Source organism: Orbicella faveolata, unplaced genomic scaffold (genome assembly GCF_042242905.1).
Source record: "Orbicella faveolata isolate gen_17 unplaced genomic scaffold, um_ofav_v1 contig_46, whole genome shotgun sequence".
Classification (NCBI taxonomy): Eukaryota; Metazoa; Cnidaria; class Anthozoa; order Scleractinia; family Merulinidae; genus Orbicella; species Orbicella faveolata.
In genome coordinates, this window is record NW_028301576.1 from 17178530 (window position 1) to 17206184 (window position 27655).

General features: G+C 39.5%; 2 protein-coding genes across 4 annotated transcripts in view; both read left to right on the forward strand.

The window, feature by feature from the left end:
• Positions 1-13037: 13037 nt before the first annotated feature.
• Positions 13038-27655, forward strand: part of LOC149098693 (uncharacterized) — a 49143-nt gene continuing 34525 nt past the window's right edge. Inside the window, exons 1-5 of one of the 3 annotated variants that reach the window (XM_089278621.1) lie at positions 13038-13318; positions 23895-23976; positions 24381-24445; positions 25143-25345; positions 26382-27096. In XM_089278621.1, the coding sequence (XP_089134747.1) occupies positions 26607-27096 (490 nt within the window). In that variant the 5' untranslated portion in view covers positions 13038-13318; positions 23895-23976; positions 24381-24445; positions 25143-25345; positions 26382-26606. Of the gene's footprint in view, positions 13319-23894; positions 23977-24380; positions 24446-25142; positions 25346-25611; positions 27097-27655 lie in introns of those variants that run through there. The other 2 variants (XM_089278623.1, XM_089278622.1) reach the window with 2 other exon arrangements.
• LOC149098694 (uncharacterized) lies at positions 15028-16983 on the forward strand. The gene has a single exon (XM_089278633.1). It carries the CDS (start codon positions 15082-15084, stop codon positions 16540-16542), a length of 1461 nt encoding a protein of 486 aa, XP_089134759.1. The 5' UTR covers positions 15028-15081; the 3' UTR covers positions 16543-16983.

Sequence of the window (27655 nt, forward strand, 5' to 3'; positions counted from 1 at the left end):
TCGCAAGCCCATCTGACAGCTAGAGCTTCTCTTTCAAATTGGGAGTACCTTGCTTCAACTTTGCTAAGCTTCCGGCTAGCGTAATATGTTAGCCTGTAAGTCCCGTCTTCTTGTTTTTGCTCCAGGATCGCTCCAACTCCAACAGTAGAGGCATCGGTTGTGAGCCGTGTTGTGGTACCTTATCTGTAGTAGGCCATCACTGGTGCTCTGGTAAGCAGGTCTTTGATTTCTTGAAAGGCTTTGCTCTCTTTTGCATCCCACTGAACATCTTTGCTGGTTAGGTCCCACAATGGACTTGACATGGTAGCAAAGTTTAGGATGAACATCGCACAAAATTGAACTGACCCGAGGAAACTTCTTACTTCAGACTGGTTTTGGGGCGTTGGCGCTTCAACGATAGCTTTCACTCGCTCAGTGGAGACTTTCAGTCCTTCACCAGAGAGTACATCACCCATGTAAACCATGCTACTAATACCAATGTCACACTTATCGTAGTTCAGGGTAAAGCCAGATTCCTCGAGCTTGCGCATGGCCCTGTCTAAGTTCTCATCGTGTTCTTTATCGTCTGCCCCAACGACTCGCAGGTCATCATGGAGGTAGTATGCACCTGGGCAGCCTTTTATTACTTGCCACACGATTTGTTAGAATTTTTCCGTGGCCAAGTTCACGCCAAAGAGTAAACACTTGTACCTGTATAAATCATCAGGCGCAGCAAATGTTGTAATGTCCCTAGAGTCTGGATGTAACTTAATTTGGTGAGAGGCCATATTTAGATCCAGCTTGGAGAAAACTTTGGCATAGGTGTCTCTTCAACTGTTGGAACTGTGTGTTTCTCCCGTACAATGGCCTGATTTGCTTTCCTTATGTCAAGACATATTCTGATGTTACCATTAGGCTTCTCAACTACAACTAAGGGATTCACCCAGCTGGTTGGTCTCTCCACCTTTTCAATGACACCAAGTGAGCGACTGGTTGAACATTCTCATCAATGTGGAGTTTTAGCTGATACCCTTTGAGCTTGCCAAGACCTTGAAATACGTACTTTTGGGAATTTGGTCTTTAGCAGGGCCTTTCTGTCAATTTGGTTTGCAAGGTTTTCCATGTCATCAGATTTAACATCACAGCTGTTAATGGACACGCCGACCCTTAACACGCCCAGCAACTCGGAGGCTTCGCGGCCTAGTAGCGTTGCTGCTTTACCGCACATTACATAAACTCAGTATACAGGGATTTGCGGGTCTGTGGTATCTGCACATTAAAACTATACTTCCTCTAAAGCTGGAGTGACTCTACTGAAGCATAACAATAAACTCTCACTCCAACAATCTAGCATTGTCCCCCGTTACAAAATTAAACATTTCCTCTGACATTAAATTACAACTAGCACCAGAGTCTATAGCAACGTTTACAAGCTTATCTTCAATCGTGAGTTCCATAGTATTCTGTCCACCAGTGCTCCCGACGTTGAACACGTAGAAATCATCACTGCTTCCACGCCGGTTCTCGGCAATCGTGTCTCCGGTCACGTTGTGTACATCACGTTGTTTCTTTGAATTTTCTTGTCTTCGTCCACGACCGGGTTTTGTTTGTGAGTTTTCTCGACCACGACTTGAACTGCGGCTAGAGTCCCGTTCTTTTTTCTGCTAGGAGTGACAACACAGTTCAAAATGACCCATGTGGCCGCACTTTCCAAACTTGAGGTCACGTGCGCACCGGCAATCTTTCGCGAAGTGACCCAGGGCACTTTCCATTCGACCAAAAAATCCGAAATTTTCGAAACGGGGACAAATGGCACGAAAATTTCCAGGGAAAAGTTCCAGAAAATCCGGAAATTGTTGAATTTCCGAAAAGGGAACCATTCAACCGAAAATTCTGGAAATTCCGGGATGAAAGCTAAATGGAACGGAAATTTCCAGGACAATATGTTCGAAAATTTGGGTATACCTCACGAGGTTGTCCTCTTTTTCGGAAATTATGCAAATTCTCGATTTTCTTTTTTCTTGGACATCTCACGCAAGGATGACGGCGACGCGTATTCCAAAATTGAAATACTCTAGAATCTTTCCACTTATATGTCGATAAATACTAGCTACAGCTAAATTCGTGAAGAAGGCGTTCTATAAAAATGATGCCCCTGTGGTGTACTTGTTTGTTTTGCATAGCTTGGCTAAGAAATGTACAAAGATTTATAACGCGTGCAGAACCATTGTACGACTCATTAAACCCTTTGTTTTGCGACGTTTTCGCTGCGCCCGTTTTGGTTTGTATAAGGTCCATGCTGTTGTGGCAGAAGCATATAACCAAGGTGATATGCTTCTGGCTGTGGTCTATAAAAAGTCACGATGTCGACATATCAGTGTTCTGTTTGCTTCTATATTTGAGAGTTAAATCTCGAAGTCATTAAAAAATTCCAAGCGAACAAAACTGTGCGGCCTGTCGTTTTCCGCACTGGAAAAGTCTGTACCATTCGCCCATGGAAATTTCCGGAAATTCACACCGGAATTTTTGGTCGAATGGAAAGCGGCCGGTTTTGGACAAGCTGTTTACTTGGCTTTCAGGAATAAGAATAAGCGCTTCTTTGTCATGGTACTGACTAACGATTTCCATGAGTTTACTGAGAGTCAGTGTTTCCTCACGGTACAACTTTGACTTGAGATTTTTGTTATTCAGGTAAGAAATGGCGCGATCTCTCACCTGATTGTCCCTTTCGCCCTCGTAGTCACAATGTTCTGTTAGTTTCTGCAGGCGAGTAATAAAATTGTTGATGGTTTCACCAGCTAATGGAGTAGCCGCAAAAATGTCTGTCGGGCCATCGGAGCGTTCGGTTTTAGCTTGAAGTGTTCCGAGAGGCAGTCCATAGCTTTTCTGTAATCTTTCGCTTCGCCTCGTGCTTCGGCAGGGATCGAATTATTGAAAACATCTCGGACTTTGGGCCCAGCAAGGTGAAGTAGTAGCGCTCTTTTTTGTATAGGGTCCCTGATTCCAGAGGCAGTAACCTGGAGCTCAAATTCGTCTTTCCAAGTTAACCATCGTTGTGCAAGTGTAGCTGGTTCACCGACAGCGTCGAACGCAGGCAATCCAGGCAATCCAGGTAATCCGCTCAAGCATACGGCCATCTGTGCGCGTTTTGTAGACCGTTTACACTCATTTCCGCTTCAGCAGCCGTTCGGCGAGTTAAATATCCGTTTTCCTCGTCGCCAATTGTGGTGTCTTCGTCCTAATACGCTAGACAACTCAGTTCATAACAACTACATGTTTAAATCGTTTGGACATCTCGAGACCACATGCTCGCAACAATATATTAGACTATATCCCATAATAATAAAACAGTCACAATGAACGCACGTGACACTACACCGAGAGCATTTCTAGCTTCTTGAGTGCACTTCAAACCCAGTTCCCAAGGGCATATCAACCCGATATACGCACAGATAAAAGCATGAACGAATTATAATTCTTTTATAACATGGCAACAACTTAGGCGCTAAAACATGTTTTATTTGTGATTGACTACAAAGTTCTCACAATGCACGGTGAAGGAAAACAAAGGATCCTATTGCCTGGTTAAAATATGCCACAATCAGTTGAGTTGAGCAACAGTTGAACGAAAACGCTTCATCTGTTTACTAAAATTGTCAATGAAAAATTCGCTTCTTCGAATTAATGAAAATGTAGGAAAACAAAGTCAAAGTAAGCTTATTCAATGAAAATGTAGACAAAAAAAGTCAAAATACTCAAGTTTTGGTAAACATCTTAGCTAAGTAAAAGTCGAAGGCTCGAAGTAGGGTTTGCATTGTTCAGAATGATGTTCACATTGTCGAAACTTTGGCAAAAGGAACCCGCATGCGCAGCTAAACTCGACGGAAATTTTGCAGCAAAATCGACACCGCACACGTCATGTTAATTACGCACGACCGTGTGTACATAGAGATTTTTACCATGATGTCTCAATAGGAATTAGATAGGACCAACGCGCTCTTTATGTTATAAAGGAGTATACCTTGTGGCTTTATCATCTTAATTTTTCCAGAAATCGTAAACGATGAAGAAACACCGCGTCGTGTTAGAACTATACAAAAACAGACTTCTAGCCGTCTAGACTAGATGTGGGTAAAATTGTTGTCAACCCTTTAACGTAAGTCAGAAATAACTTCTGGAGCTTGTAAATATATATCTTAAAAAAGTAATTAGGACAGATTAGTAAGTTCTGAGGATTGAAAAAATGCTTGTATGTACATGTGTGAATGGAGCGCATACTTCCGATACGAGGTTGGACTGAGAGCAGTCTCTCTTTTATTTGAAATTCCGTGAGGAAGAACGCAAAGAACAGCGCAACACAAGTGAGCGGTCGTGATCAATCAGTCAAATCAGTCAACAACTTTATTTATTAACGTGTCTAGGGTAAAATGGCCGAGGGTGAAACCCGCTACTAATCATTAGATCACTCGCACGCTCGTGAGCGTGGGAGGGTGACGTGCAGCTTTAGGTGAAGTCGCAAATTAAGTCGCGTAGACGTCGGAAGACATGGCATGTCACGCTCGCAGTCACGCTCGCACCCTTATTTGTTTTGCGTTCTTCACGGATTTCCGGGAAAAATGAAAGAGAGACTGCTCGCAGTCTACTCCAAGGTGAGAAATTCGCATCAATTTTGTGTACATTTCTAATTTCAAACAGAATTTTTCACTTCAGTGAAGAGCCCGTCCATGAGTTTATTTTTTTATCATTCAACGTTCCAATTGTATGTTGTCAAGGCCACCGTTTTGCCACTCATACTAAAAGGGTTCATAGAAGAAGACCGAAAGACTTTACCCAGCACCTTTATTTAAACTTCAACTAGAATTGTTACATAGTGTCCTTCACTTAAGATGATTCCTTAGTATTGCATTGCGCATCCCTACTGCGCACGATTTTCCCGTCATTAGCGCGCGCATATGAGCGCGTGTGCGTACAAAACGTAAGAGATTCCCTCAAACTAAGCTCGATAGCGAAATAAATGCTCCTTTTCTCTTAAACGAGCACGGTGACCCCCGAATTTTTTTTTTCAGGTATTTACCAAGAACAGTCTAATAAAGAACATATTTGAAGAAGAAAAAGTTTGATAGTAGAACATGATTTTTTTTTGGAAAATAGTTCCGTACTGGGTGTATTTGGCCAAGGCAAGGACTTGAAGCTAATCACGGAACTGTCCGAAAAAGTGCAATATTCCCACAACCAGGCAATCAAAAACGGCTTAAATGAAGTAATACAGCCGCTTATGTGAATAAAAGAAGCTTTACTTTCAAGATAATTTTTTTTTGTCTTTCCAGTAACCAAGACTTAATTCTGCATGAAGGTGATTTGATTTTTTAACGCGCAACCAGTAAATACCTCATTTAAGAGTCCGCTGACGCGTAAAGAAGCACGGTGACCCCATTTTTTATTGCATTTTTTTAATGTCCATATCATGAATGCTAATTTTGCCAAGTTTCAAAAACTGTTTGATGGCAGAACAATTTCAAGGGTACTACGTTAAAAGCAAAGACGTCAAAGACACGTCACCATATTACTATGAATCAGTACTAAAGTCATCTTCACTTTGGACTTGTTTCCTTTAGCTTGAACTGCACGTGGTTAAACCATCGTTTGATGCCCTGAAATGAAATTAGATATACTCTCGTTATTATAGCATCGCTGCTTAGCCGGTAGAGCAACGGTGATGTAATCCGTTGTGGGTGAAATGAATCCGTTCTATCGATATTTTTGATGCTTAATAGATCAGCTACTGGGTTCTCTTAAACAATGAGACTTCAGGTTCTAACGGATATTGAACCACCTTTCTATAATTTTCTACTTAGTACACTAAGATGTGCAGCATTCCTCTCTTAGCGATAACAGGATAATTTTGGTCAAAGTTCACGCCTTTTAAGAGCCAAACCTCTATTCACAGGTTTAACCCATTTACCTGGTCTACCCATTACAGATTTTTACGCATAATATGTTGCATGTGTACCCTGCAATCAGGATTCTGAGTCAGATGCTGTCCTCACTATTATGGGACAGCCAGACAACTCAACGCGCATGCTCATCCATTCATAGTAGGACACTGGGTGGATTTTGACCAGATTGGCGTAGAAGGGCGGCAACATCTCGTGAGAAACAATGGAGTTGCGGTCGAAGTTTCCTGCAAAAATCTGTTTCAAAACTTAACTTCATGAAACTATTTGTATACTTTCTATTTCATCTGTAGGTTTAATTTAATCTGACTGAGTATTTCAAACTCCTTATAAGTAAAGGTTTTTTAAAACAATTTGAAGTAAAAACTAACGGTAAAAGCACGCGACGTGGCGACCAAACATCGGTCTTTATTAAGCTTAAAAGTTAAAATTATGCATAAGTATATATATAAAACAAAGAAGTAAAAGTATGTAAAGTATCGAAATGTAAAAAAAGGATGTGAAAGACAATAAAAAGCACGCAGACTCAAATCGTGCGAAAGTCTTTAATAATTTTTAATTATGTTTTTCTTGGATGCTTTTTATTGTCTTTAACGCCTTTTTTACATTTCTACATTTTCATACTTTACATACTTTTACTTCTTTGTGTTATATTTATACTTATCCATAATTTTATCTTCACTTTTAAGCTTGATAATGACCGAAGTTCGGTCGAAAGGTTGCATGCTTTTACCGTTAGTTTTTACTTCAAATTATTTGAAACTCAGAGTGGAAAACCCGAATGTAGTTTGTGCTTGGCAGTTTTATTCAAATTTGATTGGTAACGAGATTTTTTTAGGATAATTTTGTATGATCACTTCTGGCGTTCCAGAATTTACTTGACCCTCAACGTGCTGTACACGAAGTCTGACTTCTTGCTGTGTTAATACAGTACTCATTGAAGGCATAACATGAATCAAAGGAGAAACTAAGTGAGAGAATCAATATCTATATCCTGTAGAGAATGCGACGGTAATCATTCTTAACCATAATCTAATTATTTGAATCCCTATTTTATTTTACATCACATTTACGGCCATACACCTTTTTCTTTCCATGGGTCATAACAGGCCTCACTCTGGGACCTTAAGTCGCTGTAACTTAAGGCAACTTTGGGCGATTTAAAGCAACTTTAGGTGACTTAAGCAAAATTGGCAGAAAAAACATTGCGACTTTAGGCGATTTAAGGCGATTTTAGGCGACTTAAGGTGACTTAAGGCGACTTGGGGAGACTTTATTTCACTCGAGTGCTATAAATTTAAACTTAGCAACAGTCTCTCCATATATCTCTTGCAATAAACCAATATTGTACCAATACTGGTACATAATTAAGTCACCACAGTCTCAAATATCCAGGGCTGGGTTGTTCAAAGCCTGATTAAACTAACCCAGTATTAGAGGGAATTTTGATTACTTTCATTTTTTGTAACTTTTCGGTCCAGTTTTCTGTTTGCCTTTCAGTTTTGAGTTTGATTCATTTTAAAACTACACAACCATAAGCAGTGAAAGATAAATCTATTCAAAAAAAATATATTACCTGGGTTAGCGCTAACCGGCTTTCGAACAACCCGGGCCAGATTTCAAACCATTAAAAAAATACTATTAAAGAAAGGATTACGACAACACTGAACAGTTACTACTATAAGAATAATGATAACAATAAACACCAGCAAGGTAGTATGAATATTAGTGAAGATATCACAATAAAAAAATCAAACAAAACTAATAAAAATATATTCACAGTGACAAAAATTTTAAATTTAAGATATCTTGATTTAATTTGAAGTGTTTGTATATTTTCCATCAATTATTCAAACAACAGCGAAATTAAAATTAATTTAGCTCCTTTACATACATTTATTTTACAATGCTTCCCGAATTATAAAAATGGTTATCTTGGTAGACTTATCTGCCATTTTTGGCATCTCCATCAGACCACCAGGAAATACACCTTCCAAACTTTCACAAGTTTCCACCTGACACATTACAAATGCCCAGAACATTTTCACGACGAAATACTGGAAATTGATGCATCGATACCAGACACACTGGTCTCCGCCATTTTGATTCTCCCAGTAACCCTTGCGCCGCTAACTGGTTTCCTTGCTTCAAAGAGACAAGATATCTGTGCCACTAAAACTCGAGTTCTCTTGCTAAGTGTTCGGGTGATTTCAAATCACCCGATAATAAATTACTGTCTTCAAATATTTCGGAGAGTATTAGTTTGGCGTTTTGTTTTTTTTCTTGTCTTTTGTAAACGCCTGTCGGAGTAACCATACTCGCGTGAGCGCGAGTAGGTCGCGTGAGTTTGCTTACTTAGTCACGGGGCCAAACTAAGTCACGTGTTCCAAACATTCCCCTGGCGGCCATGTTTACTGAGAGTTGATCACAGAGAATTTTCTGTACCTTAGCTTTCGATAGTAACAGTAGCGCAGTCCACGTACAGTGTATAAGATTATGTGAATACCTGGCTTCATCATGTGTACGAAAAGGATAGATAAACATTATGCTGCAAGTTGGTTCGTCCAATTACGAAATTCAAACGTTTACAGTTGGTCGAATGTGGAAGTAAAATGCAAACAATGATTTTTGCTGGAGAAATGGCCCACTTTTGTCACTCTTTTACACTGGGTAAGTAAAGTATTTAAAGTGTAGACGCAATTCGGTTCAAGTGACTTTGGGTGACCATATTTTTACTGCTCAGTGTAAAAGTGACTAGAAAGAATTGAGCCTTAACCCAGAAATATCTTTCTGTTTTTTTTCTTTTCATCTTGAGGATCTGGAACACCTCTCACTGTTGTTGTTTATTAATTATACACTGTAGGTCTTCGGAAGATTTGATTCAGAAATATCGTACAAAAATTAATAAGCTTAAATAAAGTTATTACAGTATAGTCATTTGTTATATCCTTCCACATTTAATATATTTCCTGATGACAACACAGAGTATCATCTTAATTATTTTTTACAATGAAATACAAGAAAAAAAAACTTAATAGAAATAAAAAGCCATCTGTGAGAGAGTATACATCAGATTGTCATTCCTATTTAAGTATTGTCCACATGTAGAAATTATTCCTGCTAACATGGGGGCTAGAGAGGTGCAAGACTATAATAATATTAGGTTTTTTTATGTATAAGGGAGCCACGGCCTTGAGACATAACAGTAATTGTTGAGTCCTCAGCTTCTTAAAGGACCCCGGTCAGCTTCTGTTATTTCCGATGTCATCAAAATTATTGATATTGCATGGTGCGGCAAAGTCTTGTTGCTTTACTGTAAGTTTTGTTCCTGAAAGTATGTTCCTTTATCTTAAGTAGCTTCACAGTGATTTTCTTTGCTTTGGCATGCTCTGAATAAAGCACAAAAGCCAACCTCTTGTATGTAAACAAAAACAAAGGTGTGACTGACTAGGGCCCTTTAAGGGGGGGGGGGTTTAGATGGTTCCAATGCATTGGCAACAAGTGTTAAAAAAAATTAAAAGCACAACTATCGAGGTTACCTCTGCTGCACCCTGCCCCCCCCTGTTCCATATCCAGTACCCATTTATACATCTGGGTGAGGAGAGGCACTATGAGAGTATGAACACAATGCAATGATCCACAATAGGGGTCCATTGCACCAACCATTGGGTCATAGGGTTAGAGTGGAGTTTACCCTAACATGACAGTTACAAGTCTAATAACCTTCTACAGGGGCAATTTGAGTGTGTTGAAACCTTTTTAACATTGCGTAACCGATAGCAACTTAAGGCGACTTTAGGTGACTTAGGGCGACTTAAGGCGACTTAGGGCGACTTAAGGCGACTTAGGGCGACTTAAGGCGACTTAGGGCGACTTAAGGCGACTTAAGGTCTTAAGGTCCCAGAGTAGGCCTCATAACGCACACCCAGTTGGACTTCACAAGGCTCTACGTAGGAGATATAATAATTGGTGGCCCATTGATCAAAATCTTGTCTTCCTTGTGTGACTACTTTGGTGACAGTTGTCCCTCTGCCGAGATCAATCTGTAGCCATTGATGAGCATTTCCTGCTCTGGCTTTAAGGTTTAAACAGCGGAGTTTTGCTGTGTAGTTGTATTTAGACGAGACAGACATGGCGCCATCTTGAATTCGGCCATCTTCCAATCCGAGTGACATCAGACAATGGTTTAGGCGGGCTAGTCTATCAAGGTCTTATTTCGATTCCCTTCTGTTGCCCTATGGACTGCAGAGTTCAGTGACAGTGGGAGTACTACAGGATTCAGTTAAGGATCCTCAACAGTTCAGAATCACATAAGTCATACAACTTCATAGATTTGGTAGCCTGGTTAGTGAGACTCTGCAGAATTTAAAATTCCTTGACTACAGGCATGAGAGAGTTGTTATGCATACGTTCCATAACTGTGTCTTTCCTCTCTGTATCGCCATGTTTCACTTTGCAAGGCTATTAAGTTTGGTTGATTATCCTCTGAAAATAAAATGCTTCGGGGACAGAATTACGAGAACGCATTTACGTTTAACATTCTATACTTAATTCTACTCATTCACAACACATTATCATTAGAGTACAATTTGATTTATGTTATTTTGTCCCCTGAATACCGGTGCCTAATACGAGAGAAATTCATAACATATATTTTTGAACATTTTTTCCACCTTTGGATTTCATGGATGGATCTTACTTTCTGCCAAATAGCGGACTTTCGAATGGATGCTGTGATTGCTCGAGTGGGGCTTGGGGCAGACTAACATCGCCACACGTGCTTGGTGCCCGACATGTATACTGACTCCCCACTGGGATACTAAGACGACGGCTTACCAGTTCCTCGGCTTCCCACAACCACTAGCGACGCGTGCTCATTCATTGTTTCTTCAGGAGCTCATATTGGGCTCTTGGTATCTGCGGATGCCGTGCCTTCTGTGGAACCTCGAATGCAAACTGCCTCGATGATCATATGAAGCTGAGCAGAAAATTGTATGATTTGGGGTGTCCCCTTCGTGAGAGAAATTTCTAATGATTGCCAGTCGACTGTTTGACAACAATTCTAGTCTGTCAGTTGGTTCGAATCTTATTGGTCCCAAAAAAATTGGCCTGGTTAACCAACCACTCTTAGCTTCGCAGGTATAACATTGACCGTAGCGCTTGCACTCTCCTAGCTACACAGACAATTGCATAGCTCCGGTTGAGCTCAGGTGCTGACTGTTACCTACCAGGGCACTTTCTATCCCGCGGTGGGAGTTCTTTTTCTGAGCACTCAGTTTTTTATGTATTATGGTTGACATCCGTTAATAATCATTACTTTCTGGGTATTTCATGATCAATACATAACTGAGTTCAGTATAACTGCCACTTTACCGGGCAACAGGGACCGCGGAGTTTGATAGTTAGGTAAGCCACGTGGAGGTTCCAATCCGGGGGGGGGGGGGGAGGGGTGGGGAGTATTCCCAGAAAAATTGGGCTGCGGTGTGTGGCCCGTTTCCCAAAACCCTTACGCTGTTTATGACCAAAATCTGCAATATTCCCTACCCCATTTATGACCTGACCATAAATTCGAAACCTTATTTATGACCTGACCCTTAAATGAAAACCTTGTTTCAGACCTGCGTTACAATTAGTTCTCTAGTTCAGGTCAGTGTTAAATTACCGTAAACATAATTTGTGAAAGGCCCTTATGTTATTTTCTTTTCCATAATGACGAAAAAGTGTCTTCTTCTTAAAAACATACCCATATCTAGGCTAGAGTGCAAAAACCATACCCTATTTATGACCAAAATGGCTGAAAAACCATATCGTTTGGGGCCGCACTTACCTATATAGCCCATATAAGGGAGTACCCCTCTTTCCGGGGTTCCAATGCATAGACTTTTGTTCAGAGTCAACCACTACATCAATTTATCATGACAGAAGACTTTAATTTGTTGTTTTTTAATTAGTCCAATGAGAAAGATTGTGTTAGCGGAGCTCCGACGGCCTGAAGGGCCGCCAAGTAGAGTCCCATACCCATATGGGAAAGAAAAGGAAACCCATGAATTGATTTTCTCGAGGTTATCATGGCTAGTGGTATTGCCTGTGGGTGCGTACGCACAACGACTACGGCGGCGATGGAGTTGGGCAAGATGGTGGCCATACTCCAGCTAATAGGTTGACAGAGACATACACCCTTGGTTTGTAGCGTCCCTCTTTGGACATTGCGTCCCTCTTTGGACATCCATGATATGATCAATTGACACCTGTCAAAACCAGGTATCAGGGGAAAAGGGGTAGGGAGGCAAAAAACGTTCCCCCTCCTTCCATCTGCGCTTTGCCTCCCCCTCCTCCTTTTAACACCTGGCCTACGCAGGCTCAAGGCGCAGTGGCCTCGTGGCTGGTGTGCTCGTCTCCGGATCAAGCAGTCCAGGTTCGAGCACTGGCTGGGGTCTTGGGCAAGACACTTTACTCTCACTTTGCCTCTCTCCACCCAGGTGTACAATTGGGTACCGGCGAATTTAATGCAGGGGGTAACCCTGCGATGGACCTAGCATCCCATCCAGCATCCAGGGGGAAGTATGAGGGAATGGAACTACAAGTCCCAACTCCTCCATATAATCGGAACTAGTCACATTGTAAAGGTCTTTTGGCCTTTTATTAGGGAGTTTTAGCAAATCAAAGAACGTCACCTAACAAAAGGTTAAATGAGTAGAAAAATGGCTGCGCAAGTGCCTTTAGAATCTTGGTACATTTTTAAGACGTCTTCTGCAAAACAACAACGTGGAATCACCAGGTTCTACATATTTTGGAGAACGGAGAACCGCAATGGCTAATTTTTTGTATCTTCTTTGGAACTGAATGCTGTCATTGCATTGTTTAGCCTGAGCTAAATGTTTTTTTCCTAGCAAATGTATACATCTCAGTGTGGCTTGAATCCTCTGTGTAACTTTCAGTATTTTACACACTCCTTATAGAGCAGACAGTAGTCAGGGAAGCTGCCGAACTACGATCGTTTGTTGTTTTAGAAGCTTTTAAATACTCGCGTGACACCAAATTCAAATTAGTTTGGTAAGTCACGCAATATTTTATCAGGCAACGCGCGGATGTAACTGGGATCGAGTCCGTATCATATTCCGCATTCCAAGTATATACACACACTGAAACTCGTCGTGCTGCAGTCTGCAGTGATTGTTGTACGTCCTGAGTTTTCACTGGCGTTTTGGGCGATTAGCAAACTAGCTGAGAGTTCAGAATATCGATCAGTGCGTTATCGAGATGTCAATTGTCGTATTCACGTGTGTTTGATAAAACTTTAGCTGTGTCAGTGATAAGCTGAGTTAAAGTTCCTGCTTCACTCGCTCTTTTCCGTGTCACTGAATTCAGAAGTTTCGCGAGACAAGGTAAGTAATATGCCTTTCTCATCGAAGGTCTTCTGTTCATTTGTAAAGCCAATTCTTTTCTTTATCTCCAAAGTAACATACCCTTTATGTTTGGTCGTATCCAGTCGTATCGTAGATGACAACTTCCAGAAACGAGATCAACTGAAATCAGACAACAATCACTTTCACTTTTGTCTCTCACTTTATTGATTTCCATTTGCAACTGGAATGTTGCGGAATTTGACCATTTGAATATTCGTGTGTTACGTTCCATCAATTTGAATCGAAGTTTTGCCTTTCTCTGACTCACTATCTATTTAAACAATAGAGTGTTTCCGTCGAGGAACTATCGGCTGAAAGTTGTCCCGCGGAAATATGACGTTCTTGAAACAAATATTTACCCGGGAAGCGAAGCTTCGAGGGGAGGTATGCTAGTTTTAAGAACATCAAATTTTTAAGGGGAAACTATCAGGCCGATATATAGTTCCGAGAGGCCGTCGATAAAACCAGGAACATGGAACATTCCGGAACATCCCGGAACATTCCGGAACATCGAATAATCATCATAATTACGCGAAAAATATGTAAAATAAAATTTTAAAAAATTGAATCAAGCAAAAATAAACTGGTAGCAGCTCGGAAAATAGAAAAAAACAAAAACATAAAAAAAAAGAAAAAAGAAAGAAAAATGAAAGTGACTGTAATGAGTGAAGGCTAGCAACTAAGAAGAGTTATCCATTCCTTCCAGTCGTTCACCGTCAGTTTAATCACGTGACTGTCCTTTATTCCCAGATTTCGTTCTTCACAGAAAACTAAGGTGGTGGCCTTCGAACTCCTTAATTAGACCTAAAAGTATGGGTACACGAGAGTGATTTCTTTATTCCATTCATTACGTCAATACAAAGATATGTGTATACATGATTTCTCATGAAGAAACAGTTTCTCCATGAGATAGAAATAGAAACTCTTCGGTATCGAGTTTCTTGTCTAAACTAGTTTGGACTGCTCGACCTCTGATGACAGTGTAAACAAATACAAACACAAAATTTAAAAACATTTCGCGCTGTGTTGCGGGGTTGCTGGTCAAAACTTTATTGTCTCTAGAAATATTTGTTACAAGTGTTGGCGATCTGAAATTGAATTCTAAGTGTCGCCAACAGTTCAAATGCGTCTCCTGGAAAATGTTTGTCCTGTACCAGTTAATACTTAATTAATTTAAAATACTTTTACTGCAGGCTATAATCTATTCATTGCTAGTTCAACTTCACGTGCAGATCGTTATCTGACATTCGATCAAACTTAGTTTTCTATCGAGCCATTCGAACACCACCAAAGTAAACCAGACATGCGAAAACTGCCCGTGAACGCGCTGCTCTATAAATCTTTGATTACCACTAGTTTATTAATAATATCTTGCTTGTTACTCGGGCTTTCGGAAAGGGTGAGTCTGCACTTAGTGGGTCATAGTGCCAGGCATTCCTAGCGGAGCGGCACGAAAACTGGGCATGATAAATAGCAACATGAAGATGGAATAGGAACAAAACTATGAATACTTACTTAACAAGCAACTGTATGATGCTCAGACAAGCACCTCAGATTTTGCTCTATAAATCTTTGATTACCACTAGTTTATTATAATAATAATAATAATAATAATAATAATAATAATAATAATAATAATAATAATAGTAATTATAATAAACGACCTAAAAACATATGCAAAAAGTGACAGCCAGCAAACCGGACTACTCAATATTGTAAAGACATTCAGCAATGATATCAAGATGGAATTCGGGCTGGACAAATGCGCTAAAGCCACATTCAAAAGAGGAAAGCTGACAGAAACTTCCGATTTACAACTTGACATTGACACCTGTATCAAGGAACTAGACCAAGAGAACACATATAAATACCTTGGCGTGGATGAAGGTGATGGTATACAGCATGCCAAGATGAAAGAAAGAGTGAGGAAGGAATACTACCGCAGAGTGAGGATGGTCCTAAAAACGGAGCTCAATGCTGCCAATAGATTTGAGGCAATCAACACCTTAGCTATCCCAGTGGTGACCTACAGTTTTAACATAATCGACTGGAAGATGAGTGAAATCAAGAGGTTAGACACAAAAACAAGAAAACTACTCACCCTATCAAAAATGCATCACACAAAAGCAGATGTAGACAGACTCTACCTCCCAAGAAATGCTGGTGGTAGGGGTCTTATCCAATTAGAAGCCTCCTACAAAACAACCACGATAGGGCTTGATACATACCTAAAGAACACTGATGATGCCCTAATCGAACTAGTGCAAGAACATGATGGCAGAAAGAAATTGTACTCTATACAAAGGCAAGCAGAACAATTCAAACAAGAACTAGACCTAACAATACCAGATAAACAAGCAGAAGAAACAACCACCAAATATGCAAAGAGAACCAAACAAATGGCACGAAATAAGACCCAAGAAAAATTAACAAAGCAGTGGGAGAACAAAGCCCTACATGGAAGATACCCAAAGAGAATAAAGGAGGCAGATGTTGACCACCACAAAACCAACCAGTGGCTCAAAAGCAGTGGACTGAAGGCAGAAATGGAAGGATTCATAATCGCAGCCCAAGACCAAAGCCTAGCTACCAGATCATACCACGCCAGCATTATCAAAGACGGTACTAGCCCCCTATGCAGGATGTGTAACAAATACGACGAAACAATTGACCATATCGTGTCTGGGTGTCCTGAACTTGCGAAAACAGAATATACCCACAGACACGATAAAGCAGCCGCATATATACATTGGAAAGTCTGTCACAACTTTAATATGAAGACATCAGAAAAGTGGTGTGACCATGAGCCGCAAACAGTTACAGAAAACGAGGATGTCACGATATTATGGGACATGCCAATACACACAGACAGGAAAATAACAGCCAACAGACCCGATATAGTGATTAAAGACCACAAAACGAAAACCTGTAAATTTATTGACATGGCAGTACCATCAGACAGAAACACATCCGTGAAAGTCAGTGAAAAACTATCCAAATATAAGGACTTGGAAATCGAAACAAGCCGAATGTGGGGCATGAGAACGGAAACGATACCAGTTATCATTGGAGCACTTGGAGCTATCAAAAAGGGACTAGAAACTTATCTTGGAAGAATTCCCGGCCAATTAAGCATCAGTGAACTACAAAAGATAACCTTGCTAGGTACAGCGCACATTTTGAGGAGGGTGCTATCAAGCTAAAAACTGGCTATCCCCTAGTGCCCCAGGACCGTGGTTTGGTCTCGGCCCTAAGGACTCTAAGCAAACATTACGTGAGGACGATAATAATAATTATAATAATAGTAATACATAATATTTTAAGAGGAGGCCTCCAATCACCATAAGGTGGTTTTCAGGAGGGTCCTCTGAGAAAATAAATGTTAAACCTTTAAAATACATTAAAATCTAAAATACAATAAAAAGGACAAAAAACCTATTAATAATAACTTGCTTGTTACTCGGGCTTCCGGAAAGGCCGAGTCTGGACTTCGTAGGTCATAGTGCCAGGCGTTCCTAGCGGAGTGGCACGAAAACTGGGGATGATAAATAGCAACATGAAGATGGAATAGGAACAAAACTATGAATACTTACTTAACAAGCAACTGTATGATGCTCAGACAAACACCTCAGATGTTGCAGAAATCAGGGATCAAAAAAGGAGACGCAATGAATTACGTGGCAGTCATCTTCAGAATCGTCCATGTTTGTGTTGAAAAACAGAGTGCTGAAAAGCGACGTGACGCAACTGGCGGAAAAGAAGAGGAGCCTGCGCTCATTGTGGTCAGTTAAATGAATACCCAACGTTCCCTACCCCTCTGCTACCGACTCCCCTATCCCAATAATATCTTTTCATATTTCAAGCTGATACCAGTTTATTTTTGTTTATTTTAGTTATAAAATTTTAATTTTACATATTTTTGGCATAATTATGATAATAATTATTATTTGATGTTCTGAGATGTTCCGGAATGTTCCGGGATGTTCCATGTTCTTGGTTTTATCAACGGCTGTTCCGAGACAAAAACACTCTGTTGTCTTCATTGTTCACCACTAAATTTTCTTCCGCGCGCCAGTTCAAAAGTAATATTGAATTGTTTTCAAATTTTTGGATGAAAACCATGAAAGCCTAATGTAAAATTTGTAAAAGAAAACAGAACAAAACCCACTTAATACAATTTCAGTTGTTTATTTTCTAGAAGCCCGCATGTTTACAGAAACATTTTCACGGACGAGTACTATCCATCTGGGTATTTTCTTCAAATGGGCCTGATGGGCTGGTAATGTCTCTTTGCAGATGAACACTATCGCATCACATGATCAATTTAAACCAATAACAATCGCAGAAACTTCAGTGGCGAACTATAATCTGAGATAGATAGTGAGTAGCCTAGCTGCAGTGTGCCCCTGTTAACAAAATGACAGCTGCTTCTTGGTGTTTTCGAAGTGTCTGTGGAGAGAATTTAGATAAAGTTTTCAATGACTAGTAGATTTACACTAAAACCATTGGATTATTTGCTCTCGCCTTCGATTCTATGCATGATAATTGACTTGGGCTGCACCCTCATAAACTATTAACCAATAGAAATCTCGAGCTCATAACCTAATTGTTTAATAGACAGCAGTCATTGAAAGCATATGATGGGATTCCCAGGGGCTAAGACAGAGCATGACATGGAAGCTTTTGTTGTTATGCATCTGAGCGTGGAGTAGCTAGATGAGCGGAATGGCAAGAAATTGCAAAATTCTTTGAGCGTTTTGTTAAGCCAGGGTGAAAAATGACCCAGTGCCTTAAATAAACAGTAGCCTTGATTTGGCATGGAAATATGCTTGGGCATTTGTCTTCGGACATTATTTGTTCCAAGAAACAAACAGTTTTCTGAGAGCTTGAGGAAAACTGTGACTTTGAGGAACAGATATCGGAGGATATTTTCGCGCTAAATGGACCCTCCCTCCCACCTGAATTTCCTGAAATCCCCACTCCCGCCTGGATTTCTAAGGGATGATTTCCAAGGCATAAGACCCCCCTCCCACCTAGATTTCAAAAAAAAATTTGAGCCTTAAATTTAATTTATATTCAGTAGAATTCTATATACAATCATGTCCAGAATATGCTCTGACTTGTAATTTCTGAAGCTTTAACGAATATTAAGCTTATAGGTATTTTGTAGAACTCATCAACACGTCTTTGGACTCGTAGCTTATTAAAAACAGATGATTGGTTTCTTACACAGCTCAAAATATGTCTCCAAATTTACAACGATAAGATTTTTGGTAACTTGAATTACATATCTTACCTCCAAGTTGGCCTTCTAATAGGGCATGGGGAAAAAAATTAGACCAAACTCTAGAGGCAATTTGTGCGGAAAAACACTTCCTTTGACTGCGTGGAATTGTGCGGATTGTGCAATCTTTTGATGAACGAAATTTCAATTTCAGGTGTTCTTGCCAAGTACTACAGCAAAGAAATTCTGCATTGACAATAGTCTAGCCAAGTTTATTTCCCTAGTAATTCAAATACACTTAGCAATTGCCAATTGTTTCAGGAAACTCTGTTAAACAAAATCATGTTGTGTGACACAACTAACTCAACACGTATGGAACCAAAATAGAATGCCATATCTTCCATTATAAATGAGCTCCTTTTCAAAATATTCCTACCTCAATCCAGTAAAACTATGTAGCTTGAATATTCCTTCATAAACTGCGTTAAAGTTTGCAAATTCTCTGAAGTCATCTGCCAAAAACACAACTTGAAAGTTTAGGCAAATTACGTGCAAATGTAATTTGACGCCTTGTTATTAATGGCGCATGAGCAATATTAGCCCAATTGTGGAAAGTCGAGAAATTTCTCGTTTGTTTTGAAATGTAAATAGCCTGAAAAGTTGGCAAGAATCCCTACTAATAATAGGAAAGGTGTTTTATTTAAATATTTCAGCAAATTTTAAGTATTGTGCGGGTTTTTGTGGCCTGTGAATCGACGTATTTCCGACTCTCACTTGTCCTATTTTGTGGCCTTTGGAGAATTGTGCATTATGTATTGTGACCAAGAGCCTGTTTATGCCATGCTTACCATTTGAAAACGTTGCACTCTTGTGGATTTACACGACTGTACGTAGAATGATCAAGGGCCGAGAGTTTTGAAACTCTTTCTGTCAACAGTTACGCTCTGCAGCACACTGAGCCTGGGCACTACAATACAAATAGTGCCAAGCGTCACACACGCAGCGAGCTTGGTTGTGACAGTTTTCTTCATGTTTGTCTTTTTGTCACATTTTCTGTGTGCATATGGAAGAACCTGAATAGGTAACTTGAAGTACATGTATATCAGGAAAGAAAGATATAACTGAAAGATTTCAACTTTTTTCAGATTCAGAGAGCACCCAAATGTCACAATAAATCACACATCTAAATGTTCAGGGTTACATTTGTTTGGAAATGATCCCCAAAAAAGACTTTTTTATGTTCAACACCCCCTCCTGCCTGGATTTCCATAGCTTTTGATCCCCCTCCAGAGAGAATTTCCAGGAACCCATCTGCCGGGGGAGTGTGGATTTTTTCCTGGAATAACCCATTGGGAATATTACTCGGGTATTCCTTGGTTTTATTTCGGTAATATGCAGTCATGTGACATGTTTAAACCAATTGCGCCTGAGCAAAAATATTTGATGGATAATTTATAACTAAAGATTGATGCTTATCAAGCTATATATGTTAACAACATGTGGAAATCAAACAAATCAAAATATTGCTAAAAACTTTTGACATGTTAGAATTAAAACTGACATTGAAGGATCAGAATTCAAGCCTTGTATGCAAATTTGTTACATCAAAACAAAACAGTATCCAAGAGTCTTCCAAACAAAGACTAGGAATTAAGACCTGGGGTGTCCAAAATTTTTTTTAGTTGGGAAGTACCGGTATAACAAAGCTCTTTACTAATAAGTGACTGGCCCCCACAGGAAGCAGTGAGTATTGTTTCTCCTGGACCCCCCTGGGCTTTGCCTCAGGGAACATTGAGGGTCTCAGGGAGACTAGTCATTGTTTCCCTTGGGACCATTCATTGAGTGCTTATTAATAATGGTGAAATCCACAAATTATCCATACAGTGCCTATACTATGTACGGTTTTTTAGAATTCCGAGGGTATGGGGGCTGTTTGAACTGGAAGTCTGAAGACAGCTAGGGGTACTTAGGATTTGACACCACTAACGTCTGCAGAAAGTTGGATACAAGACAAGCATTGATTGATTGAGCATGTGTGTGCTGTCATTTACAGGCGAAACCAATGAAACAGGGGTTGTACATTGTTAGATAATCGTTTGCAACAAACACATGTCTGTCAAAGGTAAAACACCTACCTGCCATGTTTGTTTGCGAGCCAATGTAAAATATGCACCAGTGATTAACATAATAATTATTGATAAAGAAACTGCTGTAATGGCACATATTGTTCGTTGTGTTAAAGGTAAAGTAGGCAGGATCTGCCCATACTTTGCAAATTTCCATTGTAGTTGAGACACAAAGCAATCGAAAATTTTTTGTTCACTAGTCTAGTCGAAAACTAGTCACAAAATTGCGACTGAAGAAGAGGAAGTTTTTAATTCACCAAACATTTAGTCACAAATGTATCAATTGTATTGTCTGGACTATTGGTCTCAAATTTTGAAAGCCCTGTAGACAGTTGTTTGGCTGAAAAGTATTGGCAAAAGCGTCGGGGAAGATTAAGAAGTGTAAAATCTCTTTCATTGGAAGTTGTAGGGAGTCAAACAAGGAATTCCAGAGGTTTGAAGTAATAAACGGGAACGTGGAAGGGAGGGGTTGTTTAACGATTTCTGATTGGTTTGGGTTGCATGACTCAAATTGTTAATTTATCATGGTATGTAAGATTCAGTTTCTCTTCTTCCTGGCCATAATTTCTTGTTCTTGATTAATATTTGCCATTTATAGCGTTCGAGCGTAGGGAGAACGCAGCCTAGTTTTGTGTTGGTGTCCACATGTTGGGCTTCCTGCGTAATACAGGTGAAATTGATCGAGGTTGCAGTGGTGTTAGCAAATTCAGCCGCTCCACTTGATTTTTGCAGGGGCATCTCACAGCCAGTAAACTGGTACCATTTAATGCTAAGATGTGATAAGAAATGTGACGAACATCTGAGTACCCATATGTGAGCAGGCCATGTGAGCTTGTCTTTCAGCTGGATCTTTCTTTGACTTCTTTCCATTCAGTCGCCGTACGCTTTGCTGTTATGTGCTCTCAGCGTTAGATTTTGGTGACTTAAAACGCTTCAACAGTAGCACTTATTGAAATCTGAGGGAATTGTCCTTGTTTATTAACACGACTTGGCTTTGGGGTGTTAACCATGGGAAGAGCTACATTTTGATTGCATTTGTTGATTAGTTCCAGTCGCAACAGATAGCTCAGTCTTTATCTGCTTGAAATTTTATTGTTGGAATCGGTAGAAAAGTACTCTGAAGGCAAGATCCAGAAGTCTACTTTATTCATCAGGGGAAAATACTTGAGTTACTCGCACGGAGTTTGTTTACAATAAACAAGCACGTGATTGCAAATGCTAGCTTAAATTTGTGCTTCCAGCTTAGAATAATGTGTGTAATTTAATGTTCTATGAAACTTGTGAGTCTACAGAAACTGGCGGTGTCATGCAACTATGCATATCTGACTTTAAAACCTCAGCAAATTACATCATGAGTGCATGTGTGCAGTCACAAGTTCGATGGATTTCTGCAAAGAATATAAAGTTTTAGTTTGTGGCTATGATTTCGAAAGTGCTCGACTTTGACATCAAGACTAGTAAGTAAGCCTGCATCACGATGAATGAATGTTTTATAGCTTAACAGTGGCAAATGGCCATGATTTGAGGTCAGGATACAAATTTACTGAGTTCTCAGTGAAGCTCGGCAAATGGCCACATTATGTGGTCAGAAAATAAATTTTCCTCATCTTTAATGCGGCCTGGCCATGATTTGCCAGAAAACAAACTTTCTGTGTTGTGTAGCTTGCCAGAAAGGCTGTGATTTGTTGTTATAAAACCTAGTAAAATATGCATGCTCAGGAAAAATCACATGATTTGCATAATTTACCGCATGATAGCTTATTCTTATTGCAGGTTTTGGCCACCAGGAACTTCATTTTCTGGCGAGAATGTTGCTGGGATCCTGCTGGATTCCCACCAGCCAAAATCTCGCTGGGATCATTCCCACCAAGATTGCGGTGGAATTCCGCCAAGATCCTGGTCCTTATTTACAAGGGAGAGGCTGCGAAGAGAAAAGTATTCAAAATAGAAGAATTCAGCGACACACTTTTGTTCCATATCTATCAGTAAAATTGCTCTAGCCAAATTTCATGGAAAACCGTCGATTCTACCTACTCTATTAATTTATTTAAAGAGGAGGGATTCTCTTGAAAAACAAGTGCGAGTTTTCACCTTCTAAAGATTTATAAACATGTCACGCCTCCCCAGTGGGATATGTCAACTCAAAAAGTCACCAGACAATGATATAACAGTACCCCTAGCATTCACAGTATGCAAATTGGAGCTTGGCGAGAAAGCGATAGTGTTGCAGTCATGTTTAGACACACACATTTTAGGCTGGTGGCCAACAATAATGGGCAAAACAGAAGGAAAGCGATATGCTACAAAACAAAAAGAAACTGATATGCAATTGCCGAAGCATGATTACAAGCAGGCATTCCTGACGGACATGAAATCTAAAATTGAAAGTATTTGATATAAGATCTCCGGATTGAGCCATTTGTCGCCTAGGAGTCTGTGCCTTTTGGCAATAATGACACCTCTATGGTTTATTAACTTTTATTGAAAAATCTCTTTTTCTTAATGATCCGCATGCGTTTTAATATTTTATTTTCATTTTTTTTGGAAACTGTTACCTCAAATAATGAACTTTACTTTAGTTGAAAAAAGAAAATTTGGCAAAAGTAGCTCCGCAAAGGTTTGAGTAACCTTTAGCTTAATGCAGTGACACAGAAGACTTTTATTTGTTGCTTGTTACATGTAATTAATGCAATGACCCCCAAGATGGTGTTAGTTTGCGGACTTGTGAACCAACGTAAGAATGACTAGTTGAGGTTGTAATGGAGTCACACCTCGCTAATTGAGTCTCACACATAACCCAGATATTTTTGTCCTTGCACTTAAAATGATGTAGTCATGGATGCACCATGGCCTTATGGCTATTGCGCTGGATTCCAGATTGAGTACTCCGGGTTCAAGTCCTGGCTGGGTTCATTGTGTTGTGTTCTTGGGCAAGACACTTTACTCTTACAGGGCCTCTCTCCACTCTGTTGTACAAATGAATATGAGCTAATTAATGGTGGGGGTAACCCTAGCCTGTGATGGCCTAACATCCCATCCAGGGGAGACTGTAGGATTACAACTCCTACATGAAGTTGGTTCATGCTATACGGATAATAAGATAAGTGCTGGCCTGATGGGCCACTTGGCTTGTATGCAGACTTTACCTTACCACAGTTGCTCTTGAAGTTTTAGAAGAACTTTGCATTTTTCTTTTTTCTTTCAGTGTAACCAGGCTGCAGGCTTTATCACAACATGTGAATTACCCACAACACTCAGCAATTACAATAATTATGATACCTCCATAGGTTAGCATAATTTTCTGTTATGCATACTCTATTTTAATGTCAGACTAATTTTGCAGACAAGTAAACTAGACTTGAGTTTTGTTTATATACAGTAGATACTGGAGGCCGGGATAAAGGCAGTTGGGGCAGTTAATCCCTTATTTGTCGTAGACTTCCATGTTATTATGATGTGGATATTAGGTTATTTGGTTATCTACCAGACACCTGCATAAATGTCCATATCAGAGAGGCAAGCAACTTCATGTATGCTATAGAGGTGCCCATCTTTTAATAGATAATTTCTATCAATCAAGGTTTAACTGTTAGTACCTGTTTTCAATCTCTGCCATTTATTTTGTGTATCAAATACGTTGTAAAAACCTCTTTGGGATAATCATGTCTTCAGTGGTTTCCTTTGTTTGCAGGAAAATGAATTTTAATGAACAAGCAATCAAAGATCTCAATATTTCACCACATCTGGCAAGACTGGGTGAGTCTAATTGTTGTATTTAACAGTTGTTCGCAGCACTTGTAGCGCAAGAATTCTTAACTGGATCCTTATTTAGTTGGGTTTGAAGCAGAGCTATAGACTCTCCCTGCCTTGCTTGTCACCTCAAAAGAAGATTGCTCAGGAAGCCCACATCCTATTCAAGTAAATCACCTAGAGCTTTGAGTGCTATCTTCCTAGCATAGGTCTCCTGATGGGGTACTTGGTTATCACACACCTGACTAGTACGCTGGGGACGTGGAGTTTTCAACATTAATTTTGGCATATCAGAAACGAGACATGACTGAGCTAAAATTTATTTGTCTAGTCAGCATGACAAACAAAATAAAATGAGTCCTCTGTGAGGCAGGAGAGGTACGAGTGGGATGTGAAATTCCAAAGTGGTGAGGAGCACAAGAAATTAATACATGTACATGTAGGGGGGAATTCTGAAACAATATAATCATTACTCAATATTTTGCATCAAGCAAGAGTCAACAATTACTGTAAGTAGTCTGGTGGAAAGTGAGAGTAAGAGGTACAGGAGGGGAGAAGTTCAGACTTGCCTGTTTCCCCTCTTCCCCCCCACCCCCACCTGTTTAGGGTGTACTCCTTAAAGCTTCTTAAGAATCACCGTGAATCATTTTATCATACAGTATTGAATTAACCATGTGTTAATTGATGGATGTGTTCTTTGCAGGTCAGCCTCTGACTTGTAATCTAACAGATGCCATGTCTGAGTCTGTAGATGTAAATGGAGAGTGAGATAAAACAATTGAAGGCTTAGAAAATGTGCTTCATACATGTAAGTTGTAACTTCAGAATGATTTATAATTATTATTGTGTGTTGTTTAAATTTCAGAAAAGTTATTTAACTGCAATGTTGCAGTCTTGCTTCCTCAGGTAATGAATTTTCAAAGAAACTGAAATCTTGTAATTCAACTTGCTCTAGAGATTGATTTTGTAATAATACTCAGAACCCTGCAACAAAATAATTTCTGTTACACTGTAGGTGTTGTTGTGGCTAACTTAAAAGGCCATCAGAAGCAAGTCAGTTGTGGCTCATTAAAATTAACAGCCGCACTCTGCACCTTAAAAAGTGTTAAATTAAATAATTAATATATATATATATATATATATATATATATATATATATATATATATATATATATATATATATATATATATATGTTTACTCCATATTGCTGTGGCAGCTGATCCTGTCTAGAATTCTGCCTTCATGTAGGTGTGTTGATGAAATTAATGAAAGACTAATTTTCACTAGCACATGGCTAGTATATTGATACAGATCATGCGGAAAGGCACACCATCCACACTTAAATCCATAACAAAAACAGTCTGAGCTTTTCCAAAAATTAATGCTCTTAGAATAAGAGGAATTTGAAAACACCAGCTTTTCTTTTTTGTTTGGACAGAAAACATTTTTAAATTCCTCTTGTGTAGTGTCAAGATGGCCTATATTAAAGCAATTTACCGTAGAAGTATAATGTGGATAACTAAGGGCTTTTTGTAAATACTTTTGGGTTCTTCTCTGGGTATTCCAGTTTTTCTGTCCAATCAAGAAAAACCAACATCTTCAAATTCCAATTCGACCAGAATGGAAGAGTCACTGAAGAAATAACAGCTATTAAGCTGATGTGGCTGCTCTAGGAATATTGTAATGAGTTGTTAATGGCACTTGTTCTCCTAAATAAACTACAGTACAATGCAATGCACTTCTAGTAAAAAACATATATGTACATGCCAGTTCATAATAATTTTTCTGTGACTGTATTATAAAACATGAATGCACCGTGTGGATATCAACAATTTGCTGAATGGCAATCTGAGATTAAAAACTTCTTTTTGGCACTAACTATTGTTACAACTAAGTGTAAAATGCATTTTGGAATACTTTTATTTGTTTTGTTTCTCTTAGATCATGATCGGTTGGAGTGTGTTGTACAATGGATAAAATAACTGACCTTGCCCTTAAGTCCAAACTGTATGGGGTGCTGTTCATTTTGTTCTTTTTCTGGTCTCCTGGCCCACGATAATTGGCTCTCTACAGGGCTTGCACTCCACAGATAGGCTGAATTTCAACTGTGATCCCAAGCCCAGTGACGTCACCCGTCAACTATGTTATAATGACTACATTTCCACCATGAGCCCATTGTTAATACCACTTAATTTTGCTCGTATCATCTGTGGTATTTTGGGTCTCTTTTGGGTAGTCTTTATTCTTTACAGTGTCTTAGCACTACGACGAATCAAAAAGGAAGGGAACAGCGGTAAAAAGAAATGCCTGTCAAAGAGATTTATGTGGAGGTTTCTTTTTCACGTTTGCTTTCAACTTGCTGTTCTTGGTGTGATGATGGGACTCTTCTGTGGCTTCCAGACCCTTCATCTTCCAATGGTGTACATGTGCTCACAAGGAAACACCACTCAAATTCCCATCAGCCAAGTGAATATGACCTGCAATGATTTACATCACAGGGAGAAATCCAAACTGAACATTGGCGTTGTTACGATTATGGCAATATCCATTGTTCTCTGCATAGTGTCAATTATTCACTTGTTCTTCACAAGGAAAGACTTTCTAAAACAATTGCTTGGAGACCAAGAAAGTGACAATCCTGAAGTAATTCCTTTAGGTGAGTTAAGAAGTGATAAAAATCTACTTCTATAAAAGCTACTTTAAAGTAATGACGTTCACCTTAAAGTGATGAGCTGCACCTTTAAAGTGACGACTTTCTTCTAGTTTTACAAACAAATATTTGATATAACTGTAATGCCCCATGGGGATTTTCCATGTAATGTGTGGGGATTGTCATCCAGAAATTTGAAATAAACCCTTGAAGGAGACCAATGTGGGTTTGTCTCAAACTTTAGTTGATCCTTGAAAGCTACCATTCTAGAACAGACACACAAATAACAGTGATTAATAATGTCTTTAAAAATGATAAATACATTGTCCAGGGATTGGGAAGGCAAAACAGGCAAACGAGCCTATGGCCCATGGCATTGGAAAGTTGTGGGCCATTTATAAAAGGTTTGGGTCATTAGGGTAAATAAATGGACCATAAAAAAATTTCAACCAACGATATGTAATTCTTGATTGCTGTTGTTTTATACTTTTTACTGGATGTCAAGCTAGGTTCAAGTGTACAGTCACAGAGTCTAGCTAGCCAAGACAAATTATATAACCTTTCA